This window comes from Festucalex cinctus, chromosome 8, assembly GCF_051991245.1.
Source record: "Festucalex cinctus isolate MCC-2025b chromosome 8, RoL_Fcin_1.0, whole genome shotgun sequence".
Classification (NCBI taxonomy): Eukaryota; Metazoa; Chordata; class Actinopteri; order Syngnathiformes; family Syngnathidae; genus Festucalex; species Festucalex cinctus.
In genome coordinates, this window is record NC_135418.1 from 12,753,836 (window position 1) to 12,780,063 (window position 26,228).

The following is a 26,228-nucleotide window of genomic DNA, read 5'->3' on the forward strand; positions in this document are numbered from 1 at the left end:
ATCCATGCATGCATTTTTGGAAAAAAGTACAGAAACGTACGTTATGTAAAGGTACGCTATATGGACAAAAGTTACATACACAACTTTTAATTAATTACATAATTATAGGTTGGGAAGAGAACCTTAGTTTACCTTAGCGCGCTGTTGTGGGAGAGAACGAAACAACGCAGATTGTACCACACTGTTGTCATATTCATGAAATGTGCATCATACACGTCCATCGAGCTCAAAATATGTCTGCTTGCACCTTGATCAATCCAACAAAATCACATTATACCACCTGTGCCAAACTTAGATCAGCTTTTTCTTAGTCTAAAATAGTGATATAACGATATCCAAACATCACGATATAATCTCGATATGAAGCTCAAGATACGATAATTATCACGATATTGTGGGGAGGTTGGGGATACAAAAGTGGTCACAATATTGTAAAAAAAAAAGAGCTCATACTAAATAAATAAAAAAACAACACAATATTGTGCTTTTGTACATTACAGCAATGCATATAAACAACATGCAATATCTAATAACACTTAATATCGAGGCACTTCCTTGCTAATGAACGCACACATTGAGTTACTCCACATACTGACTCGGTTCACAAGCTTATTACGTTCCCCTTCATCTGACGATTAGCATGGATTTAAATATAGAAGGGCCAAAACATGCCTTATGAAAATTAAACTGCACTAAAGAAAATAGCCACCAGAGGGTGATAGAACTGCAAAAATGGAAATCAACCTGACTTTTGAAACAGATTTGCTAATTTTAATATTGTGACATGACAATGATGATTTTGTGGCAATTTTAAAGTCACAATATCACAATATTGCCATAATCATTACATGCCTAGTCTAAAATCTAGCCTACTTTTTGGTCACCAAATTTCCAAATGCACCAGGGTCATACCCACCAAAGCGCAACATGGTCTGCCAAATTCACAAACACGGTAAAAATGAAGATGCTGGGTGCACAGACACCTGTCTATGAAAATATGGCCCTAAACCTTCATTCTGTATCTTAGTAAGATGTTTTTTTTTGCAATTCTACACTCGAGCGCTCAAAGCAAAGTTGCATGAGTTTGATGTGGTGTGACTTGAGGCCCGAAATTTGCATTTAACACATTTGAGATGATCCTTAACAGACAAGAAGTCAGATTCTCTCTTTTAACATGAGTGACCTTGATTGTCACAAACTTGCTTTGTAGTGAAATTCCCATGGACACACTCAATAGCTATAAACATTTCCAGGACAATAGAAGCTTTTATAGCTACAAAGAGGGGATCCACAGGTCTAAAGGTGGCGGTTTCCTCTCCTCTCCTCTCCTCTTGTAATACTTGTAATACCTTTCTGCTTGATGTTATTTTGGGGCTCATGAATCCACCCTCCAAAATCAGGTCTATCTAAGAAATACATTGCAAATATGTCTGACAGAATATTTAGTAATATGTTGTATATGTGTGTGTGTGCGCAGACCCAATGTCGAAGGCTATGGTGCACCAGCCCAGAGGGCGCCCAGAGAGGCTGCAGAACACAGCACATGCCGTGGGCTGACGGCACTGATTGCTCCCCAGGAAAGGTAAATCTGATGTATAAATGAAGGCTAGAATTCATTACATCAAAGGAAAAAATATATATTCAATGAATTTGATTTCATTAGAAGGTTAAGAATGCATTTTAATGCCATGTAGTGCATATGCTTACACAAATTCAGGAAAAATCCACAGAGGCAAGTTGAGTGTTTTGCCCTTTCACCTCAGCCATGAAAGCAGAAAACATATTTAAAAAATATCAAAAGTATCACCCAGGTCTATTGATCCACCTCATACGACCATTAGTAATGAGAGGACATGGAGAAGGCTTGAGGTCCAAATGTCCTACACTCACACATGCACATACTTGAGTTTATGCTGACCACACTAAATTCTTAAACCACGTTTGTCTCATCGAGCGTGATTATCCTGCGGTTATGAGCCGAGATGTTCATTGACTTGTTTTGACATTTCAAGTCTTCTATTCAGACAGACGCACGCATGAAATATTTCAATGTATAATTTCTCTCAGATTAGCATCAAAGACCAGCAAAGCAGATGTTTTGCCTGTTCATGTGTGTGTGTGTGTGTCTCTCTCTCACTGGTTTCTTCTTCTCTCACTTTTATGACTATTCTTTCTTCCCTGTTTATGTTTCTTTTCCTGTCTTCCTCTCCTCCAGCACTGCAAACATGGGCTGTGTATAGCCAAAGATCACGACGCCGTCCCTGTGGAGGGCGCATGGGGAGTTTGGAGTCCTTTTGGTACCTGTTCTCGAACGTGTGGCGGGGGCATCAAGGTCGCAGAGCGCGAATGCAACCGACCCGTGTGAGCACTCCTTTTTTGTAGTCACGCATGCCCGCTGGACCTTGTCTCCATCTTAGATGCCAAAGTCAATGTTCCATAGATCAATCCACCCTAAGGGAATTCTTGCCATAACTTAAGTTCAGCCACGCTTTCGCTGATGGACAATTTTAAAGGCTTATTTCCTGGTAAATACACAAATCTAATAGTTGTTACGCAAGGAGCATGTGCCAAGAATTTATTTTATTTTTTTACCTTTTTTAAAAATGTGTCTTTTTGGAAACGATGGTTGCTAAGATTAATCGGCAGCTATTAACTCATTGACTCCCAGCCATTATCACAGAAGCGACCCCCTTCACTCCCGGCTGTTTTACTGGATTTTGACTGACTTTGCAAGGCCCACAGAATATTGTGTTCTATTGCTATAACAAGAACTTACCAAGAGAAAGATTAAAGTCTCTTCTTTCATCAGGAAAAAGAAAGTATATTTCTATATGTTTCCGTATAGCAGCAATTATCATTAGAATATAGCTAAGTCTAATAATTATTCACAAATCTATTTAGAATTGTAATTGAGCTTTTTTTCAACATGGCTCTGGTTGATCTCTTATACTCCGCTGCCACCTGATGGCCGTTTGTGTAATAACTACCATTTCTTCAACCATTCTTTGCAGTTGAGAGGCTTCATCAAAGACTTCTGTATGCTCTAGCATAAAAAAAGAAAGAAAACAACATATAAATTCATCTTTGGGACACTTGAAACATTTAAAATAGAACACATTTATACGTTTTTGGGAGCAAATGAGTTAAAGACATATTGATCATAATACTCATGAGTCATGACTAAAGTTGATATTTATATATGGGTGAGATTTTTGTTTATATATTTTGTGTCTACTACATTTATGGTGTACTGTCATGGTGTACTGTTGACCCGGGCATTAGCAACCATTTATTAATGAAAATATGTCACAGTAAACCATTTTAATAGATAAGAAGTTTCATAGGAAAATTTTACTAATGAGTATTTATTTACCTTTAAAAAACATTTAACATTTTAGCTGGAAAATATGTCAAAGTGAACAATTTTAATTGTCTGTTGATGAGGAGTTTCTTCTCTTGAAATATATATTGGTGCTTTTAGGCTTATTAGCTGATGTAATTGCACATATGTCAAAATAAACCGTTTGAATCATTAATTGCATTTTTTTTTTTAAACTTTATTAAAATGGGTCAATTTGACCCTGATTATGCTCAATGTTCCAAAAGCATCCTGAGAAACATAGTTAGAGCCCTTTGTGAACTGTTTTCATTGCAAATATGCAGAGATTAACCATATTTGCTATCTGTTGGTGCCAAGTTTCAGAGTGAAAAACTTGCATAGTGAAAAATTTGTTGCTGAACTTAAAAGTGGGTCATTTCAACCCACAACATAACAGGAGGTTTAATGTTAAAACTACACATAAATGTAGTAAACCATTTTAAGCTTTACCCAATACTGAAAGAAGCCCTCAATTAGGTGCTGTTTCGGGGTTTGAGAGACTTTTTGTTTGTTTGTTTGTTTGTTTGTTTGTTTGTTTGTTTGTGCTTACTCTTCTCCGATGGCACGTCCCCACCAGGCCAAGGAATGGAGGAATGTACTGTGTTGGCCGCCGGATGAAGTTCCGTTCCTGTAACTCTGAACCATGCTCCAAACAGAAGAAAGACTTCAGAGAGGAGCAGTGTTCTGCTTTCGACGGCAGACATTTCAACATCAACGGTCTACCTCCTAACGTTCGCTGGGTGCCCAAATACAGTGGAAGTGAGTCTTGCTCCGACTGAAATCCTTTTATTGACTAAAAATGTCTGATTGCTAAAACGTACTCGTCTTGCTATTGTCTCTGTGAGCAGTCCTGATGAAGGACAGATGTAAGCTGTTCTGCAGGGTAGCAGGCAGCACGGTCTACTATCAGCTCAGGGACCGGGTCACAGACGGCACGCCGTGTGGACCTGATACTAACGACATCTGCGTCCAAGGCTTGTGCAGGGTGAGGATCTTGTATGGTTGCACTACACAACATCATGAGCTGAAGAAGTCGAATCCGCACACAATGTTTGGGTTAGCGAGTCGTTGACTATGGATTTACAGGTCTTGGCAAGTGTTGTTTGATTGATCCCGTTTTACTTAGCCTAGACCATACATCCTTGTAGATATTAAAAATGTCTTGCGGAAACCACTTACATGTGGTTCAGCTTACGTGCCATCTCAAATGGTGTGTTACAGAGAAAATGTATTTCAGATGGGAGGCTGGAACAAGAAAGATATGTCAAGGGCCACACGGTATACAGTATGTATACAGTATGTGACCTAACAGAGCAAAATGAGTCAGAGTTAAGTCAAAGTTTCATTTTCATGAAATAAACATTGTGTAGGGGTCAAAAATCTCATTTTGAATAAAGTATTCCTCATTCAAGAATGAAGTCAGTAATAATCACAAAATATAGCATAACAATCACTGATTACTGTATGTTGCTGTTGGCTTAGTTATCATTTGTGGAATCCACAAAGTCAGTAAACATGACGATTCCAGTTTTCTGTTTTGTACTCATCTTAGAATTTGACATCATTGAGAGCTAATATTATGCTGGAATTTTCACGAACATGCCCATGAACAATAGCATAACAACTGTTGCGATGCTAGGCTTCATGACCCCAAAATTCTGGTGTCTGATTGGTCTATTGGCACAAATTTTTTTTTAACTAGTTAATCACACAATTTTCCATAATTAATCGCAATTAATCACATTTTTCTACTTCTGCTTATGTCTTTTTTTCTTTTCTTTTTATAAATAAAAAGCTTGTAATAGATATTTGCTTATTTCAATTAATGTAAAGTAATTAATTAATTTAATAATCACATTTTTCAACTTGTGCTTCAGTTTATTTATTTTACAAAGCTTGTAACAGATATTTACTTCTTGCATTTACTGTACTTGCGATTGGCTGGTAAGCAGTTCAGGCTGTGCCCCGCCTACTGCCCGAAGCCAGCTGGGATAGGCTCCAGCACCCCCGCGACCCTTGTGAGGAGAAAGCGGTTAAAGAAATGGATGGATGGATAGATGCATTTAATGTAAATAATTAAATTAAATTAATTATTAAATTAATTTCATTTTGTGATTAATGTAAAATCATCAATCAGAAAGTATATTTGAATCCACAACTGTTGTAATGGCTGTCTTTGATCCTTGAATAGAATCCCTGTCAAATATAGCTGTTGAAAAAAGCGATCAAAATCTTTTACGTTTTTCTCATAACAATTGTCATAACTTCGCGATACCAGGTTTAGATGTGCCCACAAGCAGCACACTTCTGAAGGGTTGATTTGTGAAGCCCTGTGGAGGGAATTTAGTAGGATATTTTGCTCTGAGACTTTATGCCCAAGATATATAACTAATTTACTATTTGAAAATCGCCTTGTGCAAATTACTTGAGAGCATCTAGTAATAAAAACTGAAAGTAATTACTTATCTTCACATCAGTGGCTAAGTTTGGCAGCAGGCTATAGGCCGTAACAGGAAGTAAATAAAGCTTTCTTTATGTACTTTTTTTTAACGCTTTAAGGAATTAAAATTGATCTCTACTTGGAGACTTGAAATGCCTGTGGGTGTATACGTGTGAATGTGATTGGCTTTCTGTCTGTCAACCTTGCGAATCCGATTGACCGGTGAGCAGTCTATGGAGTAATCTGTCTCTCATCCGGAATCATTTGGGATGATTATGTTATCCTTCACAGAATAAGTAATGTAAAAAAAAAAAAAATCTGTGCATATTTTCTAACATGTACATTTGTTCTTGTCTCCTCATTTTATTGCATTGTTGAACAGCAAGCCGGCTGTGACCATGTATTAAACTCCAAAGCCAGAAGAGACAAGTGCGGCGTCTGTGGTGGTGACAACTCTTCTTGTAAAACTGTGGCAAACACTTTCAACATTGTACGCTATGGTAAGTGAGAAACTTTTTAAATGCAGCCCAGCTGTTATGTACTCTATGTCCCATTTGGTAGAAGTAAATGTGTTTATTGGAGCACTAGTAATGTAATGATGTACACTCATGCGCAGGCTACAATGAAGTCGTGCGGATACCCAGTGGTGCTACAAACATAGATGTTCGTCAACACAGCTACTCAGGGAAACCAGAGGATGACAACTACCTCGGTAAGAAAAAAAAAGTCTTTGCTAAAAAAGGCAATTACAGGCAGTTACAATATCAACATAATGTATTTAGTTAATATTGTAGTAGAAATTTGCAGATGTTTAGCACTTCCAGCTTTGAATACAGCTCTTGTTTAGATTGCATTGGACTGTACTGGTATATGTAATGGAGTGAAAATGTACAAAGGAGTACACAATATCTGCATCAGCCTGGCCGTGGCATTTTGTGGACAAATCTTATTGGCACAGACATGCTAAAACCAGAGCTCAAACCCTTGGGCTAAAGGTGCTGTCAAGATCAACATCGTCATCTTTTTGCAAAGGGGGTACTGTACATGGATGCATCCGCGCATCCTGTTGATGACATGCAATTATTTGAACATTTTGGACTTCCGCAAAATCTCCAAACAGATGTTTTTCAGTCTGTGTTATTGCCGTGAGATGAGGAGCAAATGATGCTGCCTGAAAGAAGGGCATTCATATTAATCTGATGTGTGAAATGGTGGGGAAATTAAAGGCAGGAAACCACATCTATAATCGCATCAGGGTTAGTGAGTGCAGCGATTGGACTGCTTGGAACAACAGGACTGGACACGCATAGATGGTACTACTCTGAGAAATACTTTTTTGTGCAATGCACCTTATTGTCAAATGCAGTGATTCAGCTATTTGTTGAGTTAGCGCAAGCTTGTGTATAACTTTGGCAGGACAATATTATTTCTGCAGTTGAAAACAAGTTAAGCAAAGGTATTATGATCTCATGCTGAGTTCATTGGGATAAAGCAGTGCATGAGACCGCGTCTTTCTGTGTCCCCGCAGCCATATCGAATAGCCGTGGAGAGTTCCTGCTTAATGGAGACTTTGTAGTCAGCATGTTCAAAAGGGAAATTAAAGTCGGAAATGCTGTCATCGAGTACAGTGGCTCTGACCATGTTATTGAGAGGATTAATTGTACTGAGCGTATTGAAGAGGAGATCATCGTCCAGGTAAAGTGAATTCCTTTCTACTAACATATGGAATAACTGCTTCCTATGATTAGTAAATTGTCATTTTGTTACTCAATTGCTTGTCGGGCCTATTGTTTCAAAAGATTGCAAGGCTTGATCTCTGACTGTACATGAGAATTGCAGGCTTGTTCAATTTGTTTTACAATGTATGTCTTGACGGTAGGTGCTGTCTGTGGGGAACCTTTACAACCCAGATGTCAGGTACTCCTTCAACATCCCCATAGATGATAGACCTCAACAGTTCTTCTGGGATGCCTATGGTCCGTGGCAGGAGTGCAGCCGTCTTTGCCAAGGTGAGGGTTATGGGGTTAGCAGACAGGTTTTCGAATGATAATTGATGTGGTGAGAGTAAGGATGGGAAGCAACAGAGAGGCTTGAATATAGGCATTAGTCAGTTATAGGCTGTAAATTACTTTTCTGTTTTATATATATATATATATATATATATATATATATATATATATATATATATATATATATATATATATATATATATATATATATATATATATATATATATATATATATATATATATATATATATATATATATATATATATATATATATATATATATATATGGCTGCACATATGGCAGTTAAGTATGTAAACTCCTGGCTCCAACACTTAGTCATTCTTCATCACCTTTTTAAAACTGACCTGCCTCAAGCAAGTCTAACATGGGTAGAGGTTTCTTTCTTTTGGTATTTTCTTAGATGGGCGCTGGTAGAGCGTTGTGTTTGTGCTGTTGTGGGAGTGAATGCAGAGTCTTTCAGCCAATGGACTCGAACAAATGCAAATTGAGTTGCTAAGTTCCATGTAGAAGATTCAAGCACGCAAAGTAGATTTAAAAGGAACTGCAAGCAGATCTCTCTGGATGGATGAAGTTGAAGTTGGCCAGGGCGATCACAGATCACTGCTGTGAAGTGGGCACTTGGGGGCCACCTTACACCCAGATCATTTGCATCATGTTGTCATATTCATGAATAAAATGCAATGACATCCACCACACCATTCAGCGGAGCACAACATCTGACTGCACCTCAACCAAGTTCACCAATTTTGACGCCCGGCCACTTCCTGACTTCTACCGTTATATTGGTATAGCAAGGCCTTTACCTGCGCCACAATTTAGACCTGCTCAGAGCTGCTATACACACCATCATGGTGCAGCATGTTCTTCTAAATTCCTAAATGCGGTAAACTAGTATAGCTGCAGCACAAAAATTAAGATGCACCTGTTTTTACTCGTAGCGCACATTCATTGTTAAAAATAGAGCCCTAAATGGGAATTGGTTGTTGGCATGTGCTGTGTCAATGCAGCTGAGCGACCTGTTTGCTGGTGTCTTCCTAGGAGAGAGGAAGAGAAAGATTCTCTGTAGCCGAGAGTCTGACAGGGTGGTGGTGTCAGACCAGAGGTGTCACGGTGTACCAAGACCTCAGGTCATCCCTGAGGCCTGCAACACGGAATGTGAACTGAGGTTTGTGTCATCATTTTGACCCATTTTCAATCATCCACGTCATGTTTTTGCTCAAATGTAAATCGGTGATTTTCCTATTGATTGTGTACTTATCATTTTTGTAATGAAGGTGGCATGTAGCTCGAAAGAGTGAATGCACAGCTCAGTGTGGTGTTGGATATCGTACCCTGGACATATTCTGTGCCAAAATTAGCCATGCAGACGGAAAGATCCAAAAGGTTGATGACCGTTATTGTAGCGGGCAGCGCAAACCTGATGACAAGGAGGTTTGTCATGGAGACTGTAATCCTGGAGGCGGCTGGGAGTACTCGTCCTGGTCAGAGGTGAAGCTGCAAAGGTGGTTATATGTCAAACTGAAACTGACATTTGTTTTTACACAGTGTTTCCTCTTGTTGATCTGTCTGTTGTGCAGTGCTCCAAGAGTTGTGGTGGGGGCACCCGCCGAAGAGGGGCAGTGTGTCGAAAGGCAGCAGACGCTGAAGGCGATGATAGCAAGTGCAGTCAACGGGACAAGCTGGCCGTCCAACCCTGCAATGAATTCCTCTGTCCACAATGGAAGACTGGAGACTGGTCGGAGGTTGGTTTAGTAGTTACTGCCACTTTTACTTAGAACAGATTCATAGCACTTCCACGCTCTTAGGGCATATAGTCACGGGTACCGCCAGGGATTTTTTACCCTGTGGAAAAAATACTGCTTTGGGACTCACAGCTTCAATCTCGAAAATGGAAAAGCTGTTTTCTAAAGGCCCCTGTTAGTTATGGGCACAAAGGATCCTCACATCTAATTTTTAACCCAAGATAAAGGCAGTTTTGAGGATTTTGATTTTAATCCATACCCTCAAGGAGCTGTAAAGTTCTGGGTGGGAACTTCCACTGGTTCTTGTATCTTAATGCTCATGATATTATACTAACAGTAATAACCAGACGGCTGCATTTTCTCAGTTGAACTGTTTACTGGATGCCGGAAAGATCGAGTACACAGCTGCGGAGCCCTCTTCTATTAGTATGCGGAAGTGGAACTGATCTATTCAGAATGGTCCCTGCACTTATACTGTCTAGGCCGCCCGTCCACATGGGCGAACGGCTCAGCCTCCCCATGTGAGAATGTGTGGCCTGATGGCCTTAACTGGTTTTTACTGGATACGTATGTCAGAATGCAGACAGATAGAAAGGCGCCAAGCTAGGACAAATAGCAGAGCGCCAAGCAAGGACAAATAACAGCGACACAACGGCCTAGCTCAAGTCATCTATCTAGTCATGAAGAGCCCTAATCTAACAGAGCAGAATGTGAACCTTTGGCTGTTCTTTTCTTTATGGGTGGTGGGGAAGTGGGGCTGTGCAATTTGGCGCATTGGACCCTAGTGTGGCTCTCCAGAGCTCTATCAAGTGTCCCCAGCCGGTCCTTAGCAGTGTTGCCTTCTTAGTGACGTTGTTGCTGCATTTAGAAACATGTCGACACCTATAGCAATGATTTTTAAAAATGTGACTCGCTTTTCTACAAATCCCCCTTACCGCTAACTCTAGGGAGTTCTTGACAATATCAATCTGGGACTGCTCCAACATGATCTTCTCGGGAAGGGCGGGACATTTAGTATTTGTGCAACTTGTGCATGTCTACCAAATGTTGGTTTTGATCAATCACGGCAACGGATGAAAACGTCATTGTCATCGTCGTAGGTTGAAAAAAAAAATAAAAAATCAATACCATTTAAAAATGCACCTGTCGCTGCTCTTCCTTCAACAAGCGACAACTGTGAGTAATTCTGCAAGAACAGAATTAATTGCAGCATCCAAGCATTCGTCCATGTTGGGTTTGTTTCCCACGGTTTCGATGCTTCTTTTGTTTTCGTTACAGCTGCATATCCCTCCCCCAAACTCAATACCGCTTCGTGATTGCTCCATACAAAAAGTGTACGAATCGGTGAAAATCAGTGGACTCAGGACAAGATGGATTCTCGAGGGTTTGTGAACTTTTGTTTGTGAACAAATCCCGCGAGAATTCAGCTTGCAGCGCTCGGTTACCTCACCACTCCGAGTCAAGTAGATCAAATGAAAATTGTAAAGATGACAATGTCATTTAACTCCGAACCTCGAGGGCCACACTTCTGCATTTTTTTTTTAGATGTTTCCCTCCTTCAACACACCTGATTCAAATAATCAGCATGATGATGATCCTGATCATTTGAATCATCATCCTGATCATTTTAATCAGGTATGTTGGAGGAGGGAAACACCTAAAACATGCAGGACTGCCCCCCTTGAGGACTGGAGTTTGAGACCATAGCTGTTTCGTTAATATAGGATTGTGTGTAGGTGGCAACACTGGAGCGTAGCATCTGATTAATCCGACCAGCGCTATTGATGGGAAGGTCTCCAATGAATGACCAGGCACGTGCATTAGCAGGCTTTGTCCAACGGTATGTTTGTTTGCTGACTGTGAGCTGTGGCTTCTAAGCGCTTCGATTTTCCGCTGTCTGTGATTCTAATTATTACAAACTGGACCGGATTGACACACACTCACTTGCTTGCACTGAGTGAAGGGGGGAACTCGTGCAGTTGCCCATGCCTAAATAAATACTTTTAATTGCATTGTTAAATCCCAATGCTTTAATTCAACTTTTGAACTAGAGTCAGCAATAGACTGCACAGTTTACGCATTGTGGACCAAGGAGCTTGAAAAGCTTTGGGTTACATTCCAGAAATATTTTACATCTCCCATGTGGGTGCCTCCAAATACAAACAACTACACTGTGCCGACCCCTACATAGTACTTGCACATGTAGTATACATATCCTTTGTCAATGAAAATGTTTTCTTTAAAAGTCAAAACTGTTGGATCCTCTGTATGACATCAAGAGGATGCTCCCATGAGCTTAATGACTGAGATCATGCTATACACATTCAGTACTTAAATCATGAATGTATCTTGCTTTCAGTGCCTTGTCACATGCGGGAAAGGTTATAAGCACCGCCAGACGTGGTGCCAGTTTGGTGAGGACCGTCTAGATGACCGCTTCTGTGGTTCATCAAAACCTGAGTCAGTCCAGACGTGTCAGCAGCAGGAGTGTGCCTCTTGGCAGGTCGGACCTTGGGGACAGGTAAGGCCCATTGAATATTGTTCTTATCCAAAACGTGCAGATTAATGGAGCTCAGATTTCATGCTGCAATGCACAAGATTCCATTCTTTACAATATTCATCTCAAAGTTCTGTTTGGGGGTACGGTTTTTGCCATGTGTAAATTGGGTGGTTTTACATTGATTTAGTACCCAAAGCCGCCTTCCAATATGAGTGAGCCTGTCAAGAGAGCATATAATTTTCCAGATGTACTAGTCAATTTTTAAAGGGTTCAGTATATAAATCAGTCTTTTTAAGAGCAGTAAAAAGAACAGATTGAAGATATGATGGATGGTACAATTTTTCTAATAAGGAGATTATTTGCCATCTCCGATCAGCTGTGTTTTTGGCCAACAGGGACACCTCATATCCAACTTTTGCATCAATGCAAATATTATGCAAACACCAGACTGTGAGATTCGCGCCACTCTGAAACATCAGAGGATGTGTACACGTTAATTAAAGGAGAACTCAACTCAAAATGTCAAAAAACTTTCTCAGATATTGCAAATGTACATATATTCTTTATCTGATTATGTTTAACAAGTTTTTATTCTAAATATATATATATATATTTAAAACACCACAAGTACTCTCCTGTGAGGGCCGCCATATTTATGTCATGACGTGTTGGAAGTCGCTAAAATGTGACCGTTATAAGTATCGCTTCCTGCCTGCCTTTTTTACTGTCAAAACCAAAGTTCGTAAATAGTCAGCAATGTCAAGCTACACGTTTGATCCACTTATAAAGCCAGCTAATGGTGGATGCCTACTTTCAACAGCTGTTCTAATCAGTCACCAGTCGCTGGCGCTAGTGGCTAACAGTTAGCTGCCAGCTAGCTTGGGGTGGACTTCTTCTTTTATCTTACTGGCGTATCACATCTTTTTGGAGTATACCACCACCTACTGTGGACAAGAGTGCAAAGAGATTATGCAGGCCAGTCAGCGGGCTACTTTTCAAAATCTATTTAATAGGTGAAAATTAATCTGCTCACTTACCTTTGAAGCTAGCAGCCTGACACTTGCAGTTGCTATCAATCTTTTTATTATTTTTATTTTTTATTTTTTCTCTTTTTTTTCTCTTTTTTTTTTCTTCGCTTTTTCTTCGTTGCTATCAATCTTTAATCAACCGCCCTTATTCAAATGTGTATGTGTGTGTGTTTCCTGATAAATAGCTGATAAATGATTTCATTATTTTTCCATGAACGCAATATGAATCACCTGTGTTTAGTGAATGGGGTCACATAGAACATATTAGTACAAAGACATTTTTGACTTGATTTCCGCTATAAGGTATATTTGAAGCTGTTTAATTAAGCATGGCCAAATGGTAAGTGAAGTGTCTGCCCAACAAGTTTGACCCTATTTCATTGAGGTCAGTGAGGCAGAAGAGAGTGGAAGGTCGAACCTCTGAGTTAGTTATTGTAGAAAGTTCAATGTATATTAAGAAGGCTTTTCGGTACAGTATTGTGTCCCTGAGTTCCTGAGATCGACTTGCATTTAAGGTCAAATTGCCTTTCACAAGGGTAAAGTTGTCTTTCCCGGTGCTGACTTACTAAATTTTGTTTTGAACTGATTTTGTTGGCTCACACCTCTTCTGCTTGCCCTTCTTTTGCTGTCCTCCACGATCAGTCGTTTTCTCTCTGTCTTTTGAACACAGTGCACTACCTCATGTGGGCTTGGGTACCAGATGCGAGCTGTGAAGTGTGTGGTTGGATCTTATGGTGCAGTCATGGAAGACACTGAATGTAATGCTGCCACCCGGCCCACTGACACCCAGGTAAGGGCGGGGAAATAGGCTATTTTTTGTCTTCTCACCTCCTCACCTTGTTAAGTGATTAAAAGCATAGGTGTCTACAATATCTGTATCTTCTAATTATGCATATTATGTCCACACATTTACTAGCATTTTAACATTTCATCACTCTTAAATGGTTTCCCCAAAACATCCTCCATATTTATGCACATATGGCCGTGGGTGCATGCAGACAGAAACTGTATCATTGCCACCTGGACTCAATAAAGCTATCAGATCTCGTACAGTCTAGAAAGGCAGGAAAATAATATACAGTACGTCACTGTCCCACATAGGCAAGCGTCTCTCAGACAGAATTCCCTGGGATGAATGTTATTAAAAACTGTGCTGTGTTATGTAAGAAACAGTAAGAGTCTTGAATATGTTGTGTACATAGGTTACATTAAAAAATACAAGAATGCAATTTAAAACATTTCCCAGGTGTCTTAATAAAAGGCCTCTGACATTCTTCCAGCAAAATACACAAAGGATAATGAATTTCAGCACACTTAATATCAAATTGTTGTGACAGCCTGATTGAAATCTCTGTTTTAGAGGGAGATTCTGTCTCAATTCTTTACGATGACGGCCGTAGCAAAGCAAGGGCATGCAACGAAGAAAACTACTCAGTCTTGCCAAGTGAGCAATTGGCAATAAATCTAGCCTCCATGTTAACATCTTATTCCAACAATTGTATGACTATGGGCTCGTTGCCGGATAGCTAATGCTAAATTGTGCTAGCACTTCAGCACTGCTTACCTTTCGGCTTTGATATGATAATACATTGATGTCATTCTTTTCCTGGACTCCAGCCATCACTTGACAATGATAGATCTTTGCCCAGCCTAGCTGCCAAGTCACGGGCAGGCAAACTTGCTCTGAGGTCAGTTTTTATGTAAATTAGTCAATTTGTGGCTTCTCATTTAGCATAATTTACAACACTTCGCTTACCGTCAGCAGTCGCCTGTACTCCTCTTTGAGTCATCACCTTACCATGGTGGAGAGGTTTGTGTGTTCCTCTGATCCTAGGAGTCAAGCTAACAGATGCTTTATGCCCCTGATAGGGTCAGTGGAGAGACTAGACCAGGAGGTGCTCAAAGGTTTTTGCCCCAAGATATATATACTTTTCAAGCAGTCCACTCGGAGATCGAATCTTCGGCTTCTGGTTTGGGAGCACAGAGACCTACCAGTGAAAAATTTTGGACCGCTGACACAGCTCAGCACCTTATTTGAATGCGTATTTGGATGACTTTTTTTTTTTTTTGATGTCATGCGATGTCATGCGATCTACCAATGCTACTACAGATAGTCCTCTAGAACATCCGACTTATGAACATTCACAGATGCTGAACTGATGTCTATAAATGTCATATTTCGCACGCAAGTTAATATTTTTTTTAAGCGCGCGCTACATCATTCATTAAGGTACAACACTGTACCGTAGTTCCCCTCTCTGCCACAATCAGTGCCCACGGCGCACGCACTCTTCATGCACCCAATATTGGCGCCACACTGTGAGTACATCTCAGCGGGATCCCATCCTGGAGAATATTCATGAAAAGAAGCCCTCAGTCGTCTTCTTTATTGGCGTAGTAGCATAATGTAGAATATCTCTTCAGCTTCAAAATCACTTGAATCTGACTTGGCGGTTACCATTTTGACTCGTCATACACGGCAATCACATTCATGCGCACTTCACGGACCGTCGGAAAACATACGTTCCTGGGAGCGCTACACCAACAATGCCTCCACTGAGTGATGTTCTAGCTAAAAGTGTATTCCCATGCACAATCAAGCTCCTCTTAGCAAGACAGCGAAAGATGCGACTCATCAGTTGCAGTGATAGTGAAGTAGAAGTATCTAACTTGCCTGTTTGCAAAGTGCTGTAGACACAGACATAAAAATAACTTAAAAAATATTTCAAGTTGAATGAAAATGTGTTTATCGTGAGGCGTGTATCACTTTGTGAGGGCAGAGTCGTCTTCCCTTCTAGTCGCGGCAGTTCTTCATTCGGGTGCCTGAGTTAGCAGAAGCGGTGACCCCGAAGCAGTCGGCCCACCTTGTTGTGATTCTAACCAACCTGCCATGAAGTCTGTCATTGAGCTGCCAGTCCCAGCAGCAGCAGCCAAGTAGAGCTTAGGAAGTGAGGTGCAGATAGATGGATGGACCTTTAAATGCGAGGTTTGGTTTGTATTTTTTTTTTGCTGCTTAGTTGGGATGGCATTGAGGAAGGATGACCATTTATTAGTGTCTGCTCGTTGCATGCCCGAGAGCCACTTTGAATGTGGCCGTGAGTGTGGAATGTGGAGCCTGCGAGATTTGACTAACTCTCATTCCTAAACACTGGGGTCAGAGGGCACAACAGGGCATGGGAGGGGAAAAGGGCGGAAGGTTAGGGACTAGGGTTGGACAAGGGGTGGAGCTTTGAACCATGCCAGCATGGGCATTGGACCCCTGAGTACCACTCCACTATGACCTGTTATGACAGGGATCAGGGCTTTATGCTGAGTGGCTTACTGCCACAATCCATAGTTTGAACTGATAGGGAGATGCAGCTCATTTTGTTTTGATAAGACGGTACAGGCTGATGGGAAACATAACCACTCTCAAATTGCAGCATACACAACTGCATAAGTTTTTCGTGAGTGTTTCACGTCAAAGGATCTGACATTGCATGTGTATACTTGTTCTTCCGCAGGACTGTGAACTGGCCCAATGTCCAAACAGCCAACCTGTTCCCCCAGGGACCAAAGTCCCGTCCCATCCAAGCCACAAAACCCAGTGGCGGTTTGGTTCCTGGACCCAGGTTGGTGATCATACGCCATATATGCAATCAATTTTCCCTTGTATTTGTCCTACTTTTGTCCTATTTTTAACAGTGCAGCGCCAGCTGTGGCAAAGGGACCCGTATGCGTTATGTCAGTTGTCGTGACAACCACGGTGGTGTGGCTGATGAGTCGGCATGTGCTCAGCTCCCAAAACCTTCGGCCAGAGAAGTGTGCTCCGTTGTTGCATGTGGACAGTGGAAAGTGTTGGAGTGGACTGCGGTAAGAAAATAATTTGATTGTTAGTATGTATAACTAATGCCATTCGCCTAAATTAGATTTCACCATTTCCTTTCGTATATGTTTTACCAAAACTGAAACATTCAGAGTCTATATGTTCTCGGTGTCTCCCACATTCTGAGAACTGTAGCAGTTTTGTATGTGTATGTGCGTATTTGTTTGTGTGTGTGCGCTAGTGAGAGGATATGCAGAGAGGCAAACATTTTTTGAGATGAAGGATCCAAGGAGCTACACCCTTGCTTACATATGGTTTTCATCAGGACACTTGCGTTACAATACTGGTCAACTGCAGGACCGGTCACCAATAACAAACATATGCACACCCAAGCTTGTGCAAACTCACAGCTGACCAATGAGCCAAAGACACTCAATGACTTACTCAAAAGGAAACTGTTCATCCTAAATCCTTATTACAGTGTTTATATTGTGTATTCATATTTACGCAACTTTGTGTTTATTGATAACATTGCACTTGAGCAGTGGAAATGCCAGGACATGCAAGTAGTTGCATAACCTGCAATAGATGACCTTAAACAAGAATGACAAAATGGGGAGTCTACTTGGGGAGTGCTATGCGTGACACTATATTATTTGAGGCCACAGTTGTTTGGCCATTTTTGCCAAAACACAATTGATCCATCATTTTGACTACATGGAAAAAAGTACTGACGTGCCTTGAGTCCTACCCTAAAACTTTCTGCTCAAGCGTGACTGCTCCGCAGCATCAAGGAATTTTCGAAAAGACGTCATACTTTTTCTTCAGCAGTCTTCACAAATATCAGAATCAGATTTTTTGACCAAGTATGTAAAAACACAGAAGAAATTTGTCCTCATCGTCACAACTAAGAAACATGAAAAATAACAATAACTAACAGTGGGAGAAAGAATGGGAAGCCTGGCGGCTTGCTAGTTAGCGCTCCGAGTTTCTTAGATGGAAAAACGAGACCTGTAGAAGGAGTGAAATATGTGCTTCTTGAATGAACCTGAGAGAACCTGCACACATCAACACAATGATGACATACAGAGGGCGTGATTTGCTTGTGTATTTCTAAAAAGCTAGGTCATTAATTTGAATCCTAATGTGAAACTGTTTTCAGTGTTCAGTAACCTGCGGTCAGGGGAAGACGACACGGCAAGTGGTCTGTGTCAACTTCAGTGACCAAGAAGTGAACGCCAGCGAGTGTGACCCAGACGATCGGCCGAGCACAGAACAGGACTGCGCCATGTCTCAATGCCCGTCCCACTCCAGAGATTCCAGACCTCTTCCATCCACACCCAACAGCAGCGCCAGGAACATCATTCCTCAAAGTCAATCCCACCAATGGCGGACTGGGCCCTGGGGCGCGGTGAGTGAACTGTCAACAAGAGCCACAAATTCAGTGCAAGTCCAGAAAAGCGTTCAAGAGCACACGGTTGTTTAAAAGCTGCTGTGTTACGCAATATGTTTATGCTAGCAATGCTAACATAAGGTAGTTTGAGCATGCAGTGAACTTGGAGGCATGCTCACTTAGCATCATGCTTATTGCTTTTCTATTTGATCCTTTTCAAGTGTTTTTCATTCAAATATTGATTGTAATTATGAATTTACAATTGCATAAGCAGAAGGTAACAATCGACAATGGCAAGGTCCGATATACGGACAAATTCCAGTTATGTTGCCATTTGAAGAGCACAAAGCCATCATGAACCGAGGACCGTCCTGTATTATATAGTCCTCTGTAATGTAGCTAAATATAGTAAGATTACAGCTGCGAGTACTTATATTTGAATGGTACCTAAGGATTACGATGTGAATATAGTGTTATAATCTGCTTTTTTTTTTTTTTTTTTTTTGCATTCCTTATTATTTCCATGCACCTGTGGTTGCAATAGGAATATGTAATATGGGTTGTACATTTTATTTATGGTTTTATTAATTATTTTAAGTTACATTTGATTTCCTACAGATATATTTCAGAAAAAAATATGTACATATGCAACCTTACCAAGTGAAGAAAAAAAAAGGAGGAAGTCAAGTAAAAATTTTAAATTCTATGCGCCCACACTAAACATGGCATTCTGATTAATATTACAATATCTGAAATGTGAATTAAGCAGAAACATCCACCTGTTATTATCCATATCAATGAGCGGCCATTTTGCCACCTGCTGGTGACTGAAAATAACTATTTGTGGTGTTGGATTTTATCACAGCAGCTTTGTATTATATTTGTTTTTTTGTTTTTTTTAAACAAATAGGCCTATAATATAATGTGGCAACATTTATAATCAGAAATACTCATTCTTTTTTTTTTTTTATAGTACACTCACTCGCACAAACACACACACACACACACACACACACACATACAAAGATGGTCTCCCAAGTGGGGAAGCGAACCCACGCTGCCTGCATCGACCATGCTACCACACCGTCCCACACCGTCTCATCCAGTGCTAATGAAAAAAGGCCATTTTTGTTGTCTTGTCCTGCAGCTGGCCATATTGTGGCGGGACAGTTGCATTCAGAGCTAGGCACTTAAGTCTCCCGTCAGTTGCAGTGGTTGAGACAGCCGGCCTTCGCCGAGTGCTTCCGCATGTTCAGTGAATGATTTAATTCGAAAAATACCCAGAATGAGGTCAAAAACGAGAGGGACCGTCTGATCATCTCGATCGACGGACAGAAACGTGATTCAGTAGGTGCTCAGTATGTGTATTTATTCGAGGCTCACGTCATTGCCTGTGTCCAAATTCACAAGACTGGGTCATCCGAAGGCCGAATTTGTCGGCTATTGTTGGAATTTGTCACTCCTGGCACAACTCAACAGCATGCAAAGACTTGCGTATGAATGGAGTGTCGGTCAATGCACAGCCAAACAAGCATCATTGACAATCCATGAACATTGATTGACTATGGATTTTCAATGCTGCTTGTCAGTTTCGCATTGATCGACACGCCATTCAAGACTGTGTGTGCTGTCGAGTCATGCTGGAGGTGACGTCATGCAGCCGGCAAATTCAGCCTTCGGAGGACCCAGCCTTGTGAATTGTCACAATTAAACCCATTGTGTACTTGCTGAAAAGTTGGTGTTGATAACGACGGGAAGCAACGTCAGACAGAAGAGCCTCAAGGATTTTTTATTTTTTTTTTAAGTTAGGGAGGTCGTTGGGTTGGGTGGTGTGTACGCTGGTATTGTATGGTATGGGGTATATGATTTTGCACATCAGTTTGTTTCCGGTCCGGGTTGCGAACGCGCAACCAAGGGGCACAAAGTCGGAAGCACAAGTATTTTTGACGCAGCCCACACGTCGCAAACCGAACCAGAAACAAACTGATGTGCAAAAACAGTCGCGCCTCTTCCGTGGCATATACCCCATAAGGTGTTGGGCCAAATGTGAAGGCGGGCCGCCTCCAGCCCGCGGGCCGTGGTTTGGGTACCACCTATTGGAATGGTGAGGCTGCATGCGGCATGCGTATGCTGTCTTGACCTAAATGCGTCATGGCGTTGTCGTTTCTACCTACCAAAATGGCGGCATTTCCCCAAGAGCTCGTCTGAGAGGGGAGAATTTGTTTTAAAGTACCGTATTTTCCGCACTATAAGGCGCACCTAAGAGCCTTCAATTTTTTCAAAAGCTGACCATGCACCTTATAATCCAGTGCGCCTTATATATGCATCAATATTGAGCCGCAACAGGTCTCGCTGTCAAGACGCTATCGGTGACCCTGTACGATCGGTGACGTGCATACGCAGAAGATCCCACCATCTTGGATCGCTAGAAAATAATAAAACAGCTCTTTATTCATTTTGGGAGTGAATGGAGTTGTCAGAAAGCTGGTTTGAAACCTTATTATTGAAGTTTGACTGACCAATCTGACTGTTTTGTTGACATTCCCTTTAGCGCAGCACCATCTAATGGATGCATAACGTAACTCCAGCCTCTACTGTAGCGCCTTATATATGGAAAAAGTTTGAAAATATGTAATTCATTGAAGGTGCGCCTTATAGTGCGGAAAATACGGTACTTGAAACTTGTTTGCATCAAGATGTTGCTTCAAGAAAAGTGTTAAAACTGTCACATCTACTGTGCTAAATGACGAACGAACTCCATCTTGATAAATCCTGTGATCGACGTCTGTGCGTCTCGCGGTTGCCGCAGGGCTGATCCGATTAAAGGAAGGGAGCATATAAATGGCCGATCGGAATGGCTCACTTCACATGTAAACAGGTGACTACATGTCTTCATTTGGAATGATTTCAATCGGAATGACTAAAAAGTCTCCATGTGAACCCGGCTAAATGTTGCCCAGGGCTCAGGCAATGGCCAATCACAGGTCACCTGTTTTCTGAAGATGAGCTGTGATTGACCTATTTAATGAAACTAAACTGTGATTGGTCATTAACCGAGACCTGAGCAACACTGCTGTCATCTTCAGTCGACAGCCAGTGGCAAAATGGCCACCACCTTGAGATGGATAACTCATATTCCACAAATGGAATATTAATCAGAATGTCATGTTTAGACTGGTGAGGTCACATATTATGGTCAAGATTTTTGGTGGGGGTGACTTCCCCTTTCAGTTGCTCCTCCATCACCATCGGTTTCGCCTCATCACATCCCCACTTAAATATCTCTGCAGTCCAACATCCCTACTGGGCTCCACCGGGTCTATCCCTGTATACACTGCGCAGCAAAGTGTGAGAACCTCTCTCTCTTTGCCAACAGTGCTCCAGCACATGTGCAGGAGGCTTTCAGCGGCGAGTCGTAGTGTGCCAGGATGAGAACGGCTACCCTGCCAACAGCTGTGAGGATCGCAGCCGGCCCAGTGAGCAGCGATCCTGTGAGTCGGGGCCATGTCCGCAGTGGATCTATGGCAACTGGGGAGAGGTAAGGCAGACAGACACAGCTTTACTGGTGTTAAAAGGGCTAGTGGGAAAACCAAACTTTGGGATGCTTATGTTTGGATAATTACTTTGACTGTTTGTGAAGGTTGCATGAGAAAAAGGACGTCGGAAAATACCTGAAGCTCAATTTCACATTCTTTGTGATTCCCACGGGATAGCATTAGTGTTTTGTTTTGTTTATGAAACTGCTTTTTAATGTGAGCTCTCTTCATGCTGTCCTCAGTGCACCAAACCGTGCGGAGGCGGGATCAAGACGAGACTGGTGGTATGTCAACGTCCAAATGGTGAGCGTTTCAATGATCTGAGCTGCGAGATCCACGACAAGCCGCCGGATCGGGAGCAGTGCAATACTCAGCCGTGCCCGTCTAGCCCCCACTGGAGCGCAGACCCATGGAGCTCGGTACGCTCATAAAACAAAACAAAACAAAAAACAAAACAACTCTATACCTTCTATTTTTTTAACCTCACATTTCGCCAGTCGTGATATTGAGTCACAATCATACTGAAAGGGGCTTTTGTGGTGCTTTTGCATTGGAGAAAAGAAACTGTATACTCCTAAGACTTTAAGTCCCCGACGCTTCCCGCTCCGGCACTGGTGCCTGCAACGTTTCCTCAAGACATTTGGAAAATCCATTTCTGTTGCACTTACATGGCAGTGATTTGCTGTCCTGCAAATGTGCCGGAGACAGTACATCACTACAAAATGCTTCAGTGACAGCTGTGACCAGAAGAACCTTCTTTTTTTTTCTAGTTACTATAAAACAGTAGTTGGGCTGTGTGTTAGAATTGAAAGTCATCAGGATCACTTTGTATCACGATCAGAGTTAGTTTTGTAAAATATTGTTCTGAATACATAATTTATTGAGATATTTTGTTGGTCCTGTTTATCATTTGTACATAGCAGTAACTTTAAAAGTGATTTATTTTGTCTTAGCTCTTTGTATTCGAACGTTCGCAATTGTTCTTCATGTGCAAATACTGATGAATGTTTTTGTATATCAGGAATATACAGTATGATGCCTTGTTCTTTTATTATCCAAAGAATACCCCATGTTCTAGATGTGTGGTGCTTCATTTGACATTTGGATGTTCCAATTTGTGCATTTCAAGAAGTTACGCGGGATTCCGTTTCTGTTGCGCGCTCTATATACGTTTTACTTAGTGTGCATATTTGAAATGACTATTGTGTCAAGAATTGAGTTTGACGTAAGGCTTATGTGCTTTGTTAGATATGACTGGGGAACATAATTTTGTTGAGTTCGGTCTGACAGCTGATTTGGGTGCAGAATGTAAAACTGATCTCAGTTTTTCTTTCTCACGTCAAGTTTTCGAAGATACATGAAATAATTGTGAATGTAATTAAAACAGACGGAATTGTTACAAGCCTTGAAAACTACAAAAACAACATACAATGAAATGGAACTTACATGTCCATGGTTACAAGGTTATGAGAAAAGCTAGTCATAATATCCGCTATTCTTACTACAGTCTTACTACAGCTAATCAGTGGAATATTGCTTATCTGGAACTGTGGCGAAAAAAAACTTGACATGTTAGAAAAAAGAAACTGACTTCAATTTTGGAATCAGCATGCCAATTTTAGTTTTAATCTGCATACCAATTTAACTCAGCAATTTTTTGGGGAATTGTTTACCCAGTGTAATGAGTAATTTTGACACTTTATTTGACAGTTGTGTACCAAATTTGACAGTTTCTTTGCTCATATTCAACATTCCCCAATCAGGTTATTTTTGCTGTGCCGATTTCATTCCAGCCTAGTTGTGCTATTGCATGTCCAGATAAGAGCTGTATAGGAATTATCAGGAACAGCAGCAGTACCAGCACTGTGAAATAAAGTGTCTCAAGTGTGCATAGCCATAACATTCAAGTATTGTGGGTGTCTTTGACACAGCTTTCTGTAGGTTTGTAAAACTCCATGCTCTGCTTCAAAGGTGCTCTGAGTGTATCCATGTCAGTGTTTGCTTCATACAGTACTTGGACTTGCTATAAATGCTCAACAATACCTCACTTGGAAACCAACACAAACTCAGCTTGCCATTAACGTATGATCAATAACCTACAATGGTGCTCTGGCCAAACAAGGGAGATTTAAGATCTAAGTATCATAAATGAACCATCGCGTTTCCAACGGGTAGGTTTTTCCTCATGTCATGAAGTGTAGACGAATCGAATATTGAAGAGGTGCAAAATGTGTCATAAAGTGGACGTGTCTTTGAATGTCACTCAAACAATGGCCAATTAAAATGTGTATTTTGAAATATGTGTTGACCACAGGGGGAGCTTATATTATTTTGTATCCAGAGCTCTTAACTCTGAGCCAACCTAGTGTGTCTACCTCAGTCTCTGTTATGATAGCCCCCCTGCCACATCTTTCCCTCCCTTTTGGCTAGCTGACTTGTTGAGGCTAACTAGCGCAGCTGATGGCCCTAAACACAGATTTGGTTTCGTATCATTTCACCTTTGAATACTTGTTCGTGGACAGTGAGAGATGACCCAATCTGTAGTTAGGGGCAGCATCTGCCTGCAGCCCACCCAGTCGACTGCTCCGGGTCATAAATGTCTCAACTGACCGCACACCTTATTTTAAGGGCCTGTTATCACAGCAGTGACTGCATTTTGTACCGCACATCATCTGCTAATGAGAGCTGTTGCATGTAATCATTCCCACGTGTGATTAGCCATTTGGTGGAAGTCGAACGCGATATTAGCACGTTTGGCTCAAATTGTCCCTATATTTCTGCCATATATAATTGTTCAATCGATACATTTTATTTGTAGAAGCACTTCACTGTCGCCAACTCCGCAGGCTCTTGAAATAAGCGTCTGGTTTGTCTCTTATCCATAAATGGCAGTATTAGTATTTTTTTTTTTCAAGAAGCGTTTTCTGTATATTTATGTAATTACTTGTATTTATTGTTACTTCATTATAATGTTGTGTCAATATTTAATTTTTTATGGATTCGTTGGATTTCTGTTCACTTCCACAAAATGTTACAATTAAAGTGAAGTAGAGGTCATGTGTAAGGTTTTCTTTATCCTTATTTGAGTTTCAGTATTCTTTTTCTTTTTCTTTTTTCATGCATGGATTTGGACAGAAGCTTTCAAAAGAAATGCTGGTGAAATTGCTAGCCAGCTCTCCCCTCGCAGTCTACTGAATGGCATGTTTTTCCTGAATGAATATGCACAAATCACTGAGCAATCTCACTGTTATTTTATGCGGTCAGGGCCTCTGCTGACCCCTCGAAGCGATCATGCTTTTACCGTCTATGGCGGGGGTGTTCAAAGCGCTTCCCATCAAGGTAAATTTTTGTCCTGCGTGACAATGCCTCGGTAAACCTCGCGGCTTATTTACTGTGCTTATTCACTTTAATGCCTTTTTGGGCTGCCTGGCGATGTGTGCGCTGCTATCAGGCTTCCCCTCTCTGTCAAGCCCCCCCCCTCACTCCAGTCTAATGTGGCTTGATGACAGTGTACAAATGCGGGGGCCGGTGACAGTGACTCGAATGGAGCGGGCCGTCAGCAAGACAATGCCGTGGTATATTGGCAGGGTCATGGGTCACGTTTGATCTGAACAGGGGCCCCTTCCCTGTTCTACCCATCAGGATAGACAGACAGACTTCTGAGAAATTGGAGCTGGGGAGGGTCCGTTGAAATTGTGCCGATTCAAGCATGTGAAAAGGTTTTTTGTTTTTTTTTGGTGGTTCTTAACCTTGTTGGAGGTACTGAACCCCACCAGTTTGCTTTGCACATTCATCAAACCCTTATTTAATGAAAAATAAAATATGTTTTCTTAAGATGGAACCCAGTGGCAGCAGATAGAATGAAAACAGCAGAGGCTCCAGAATTGAACCCTGTGGAACACCATACATACTTATAGATGTGAATTCATATTGCACATATTCGTCCGATCACAGTAAATTTTGGAGAGGACATTTTACTCTAAAATAACTATATTTGTTCCCAGTCTAAACAGAGTAAATTTGACAATTTTTACAAAACATTTACTCTGAATATTTGTACTCTCTTTCAAGTGTAATTTCTAATTTCATGAATTGATTCGATTTCAAGTCATAAAATTCACAAGTATTTAGTTTGATTTGATTTAGATTTTTTTTCTTGCTTCTATTCGCTTCAATTCAATCCGATATTGATTAATTATGGAACATCAATTCTTCTTAAATATAAAGGAAATGATAAAAACTCAACAAACAATAAATTCCAAATTAAATTTGTGGAGGCAGTAACTGGTTATTTCTTAAGTTTATTAATGAAAGTAAAATGTGTTATAATCACTTAGATGTCACACTTATGTGTGACATCAGCGAGGGGGAGAT

At 41.0% G+C, this 26,228-nt stretch overlaps 1 protein-coding gene across 1 annotated transcript in view; it reads left to right on the forward strand.

The window, feature by feature from the left end:
* The window catches only part of adamts9 (ADAM metallopeptidase with thrombospondin type 1 motif, 9), a 53,016-nt gene that overhangs the window by 11,733 nt on the left and 15,055 nt on the right, over nt 1-26,228 (forward strand). The window contains exons 11-28 of the mRNA XM_077530298.1: nt 1,478-1,582; nt 2,216-2,361; nt 3,957-4,138; nt 4,228-4,364; nt 6,202-6,319; nt 6,436-6,531; nt 7,348-7,514; nt 7,699-7,828; nt 8,889-9,015; nt 9,125-9,338; nt 9,428-9,592; nt 11,952-12,113; nt 13,791-13,910; nt 16,624-16,731; nt 16,805-16,972; nt 18,088-18,336; nt 21,695-21,856; nt 22,097-22,273. Coding sequence (XP_077386424.1) covers nt 1,478-1,582; nt 2,216-2,361; nt 3,957-4,138; nt 4,228-4,364; nt 6,202-6,319; nt 6,436-6,531; nt 7,348-7,514; nt 7,699-7,828; nt 8,889-9,015; nt 9,125-9,338; nt 9,428-9,592; nt 11,952-12,113; nt 13,791-13,910; nt 16,624-16,731; nt 16,805-16,972; nt 18,088-18,336; nt 21,695-21,856; nt 22,097-22,273 — 2,733 coding nt within the window. The remainder of the gene's footprint in view (nt 1-1,477; nt 1,583-2,215; nt 2,362-3,956; nt 4,139-4,227; nt 4,365-6,201; nt 6,320-6,435; nt 6,532-7,347; nt 7,515-7,698; nt 7,829-8,888; nt 9,016-9,124; nt 9,339-9,427; nt 9,593-11,951; nt 12,114-13,790; nt 13,911-16,623; nt 16,732-16,804; nt 16,973-18,087; nt 18,337-21,694; nt 21,857-22,096; nt 22,274-26,228) is intronic.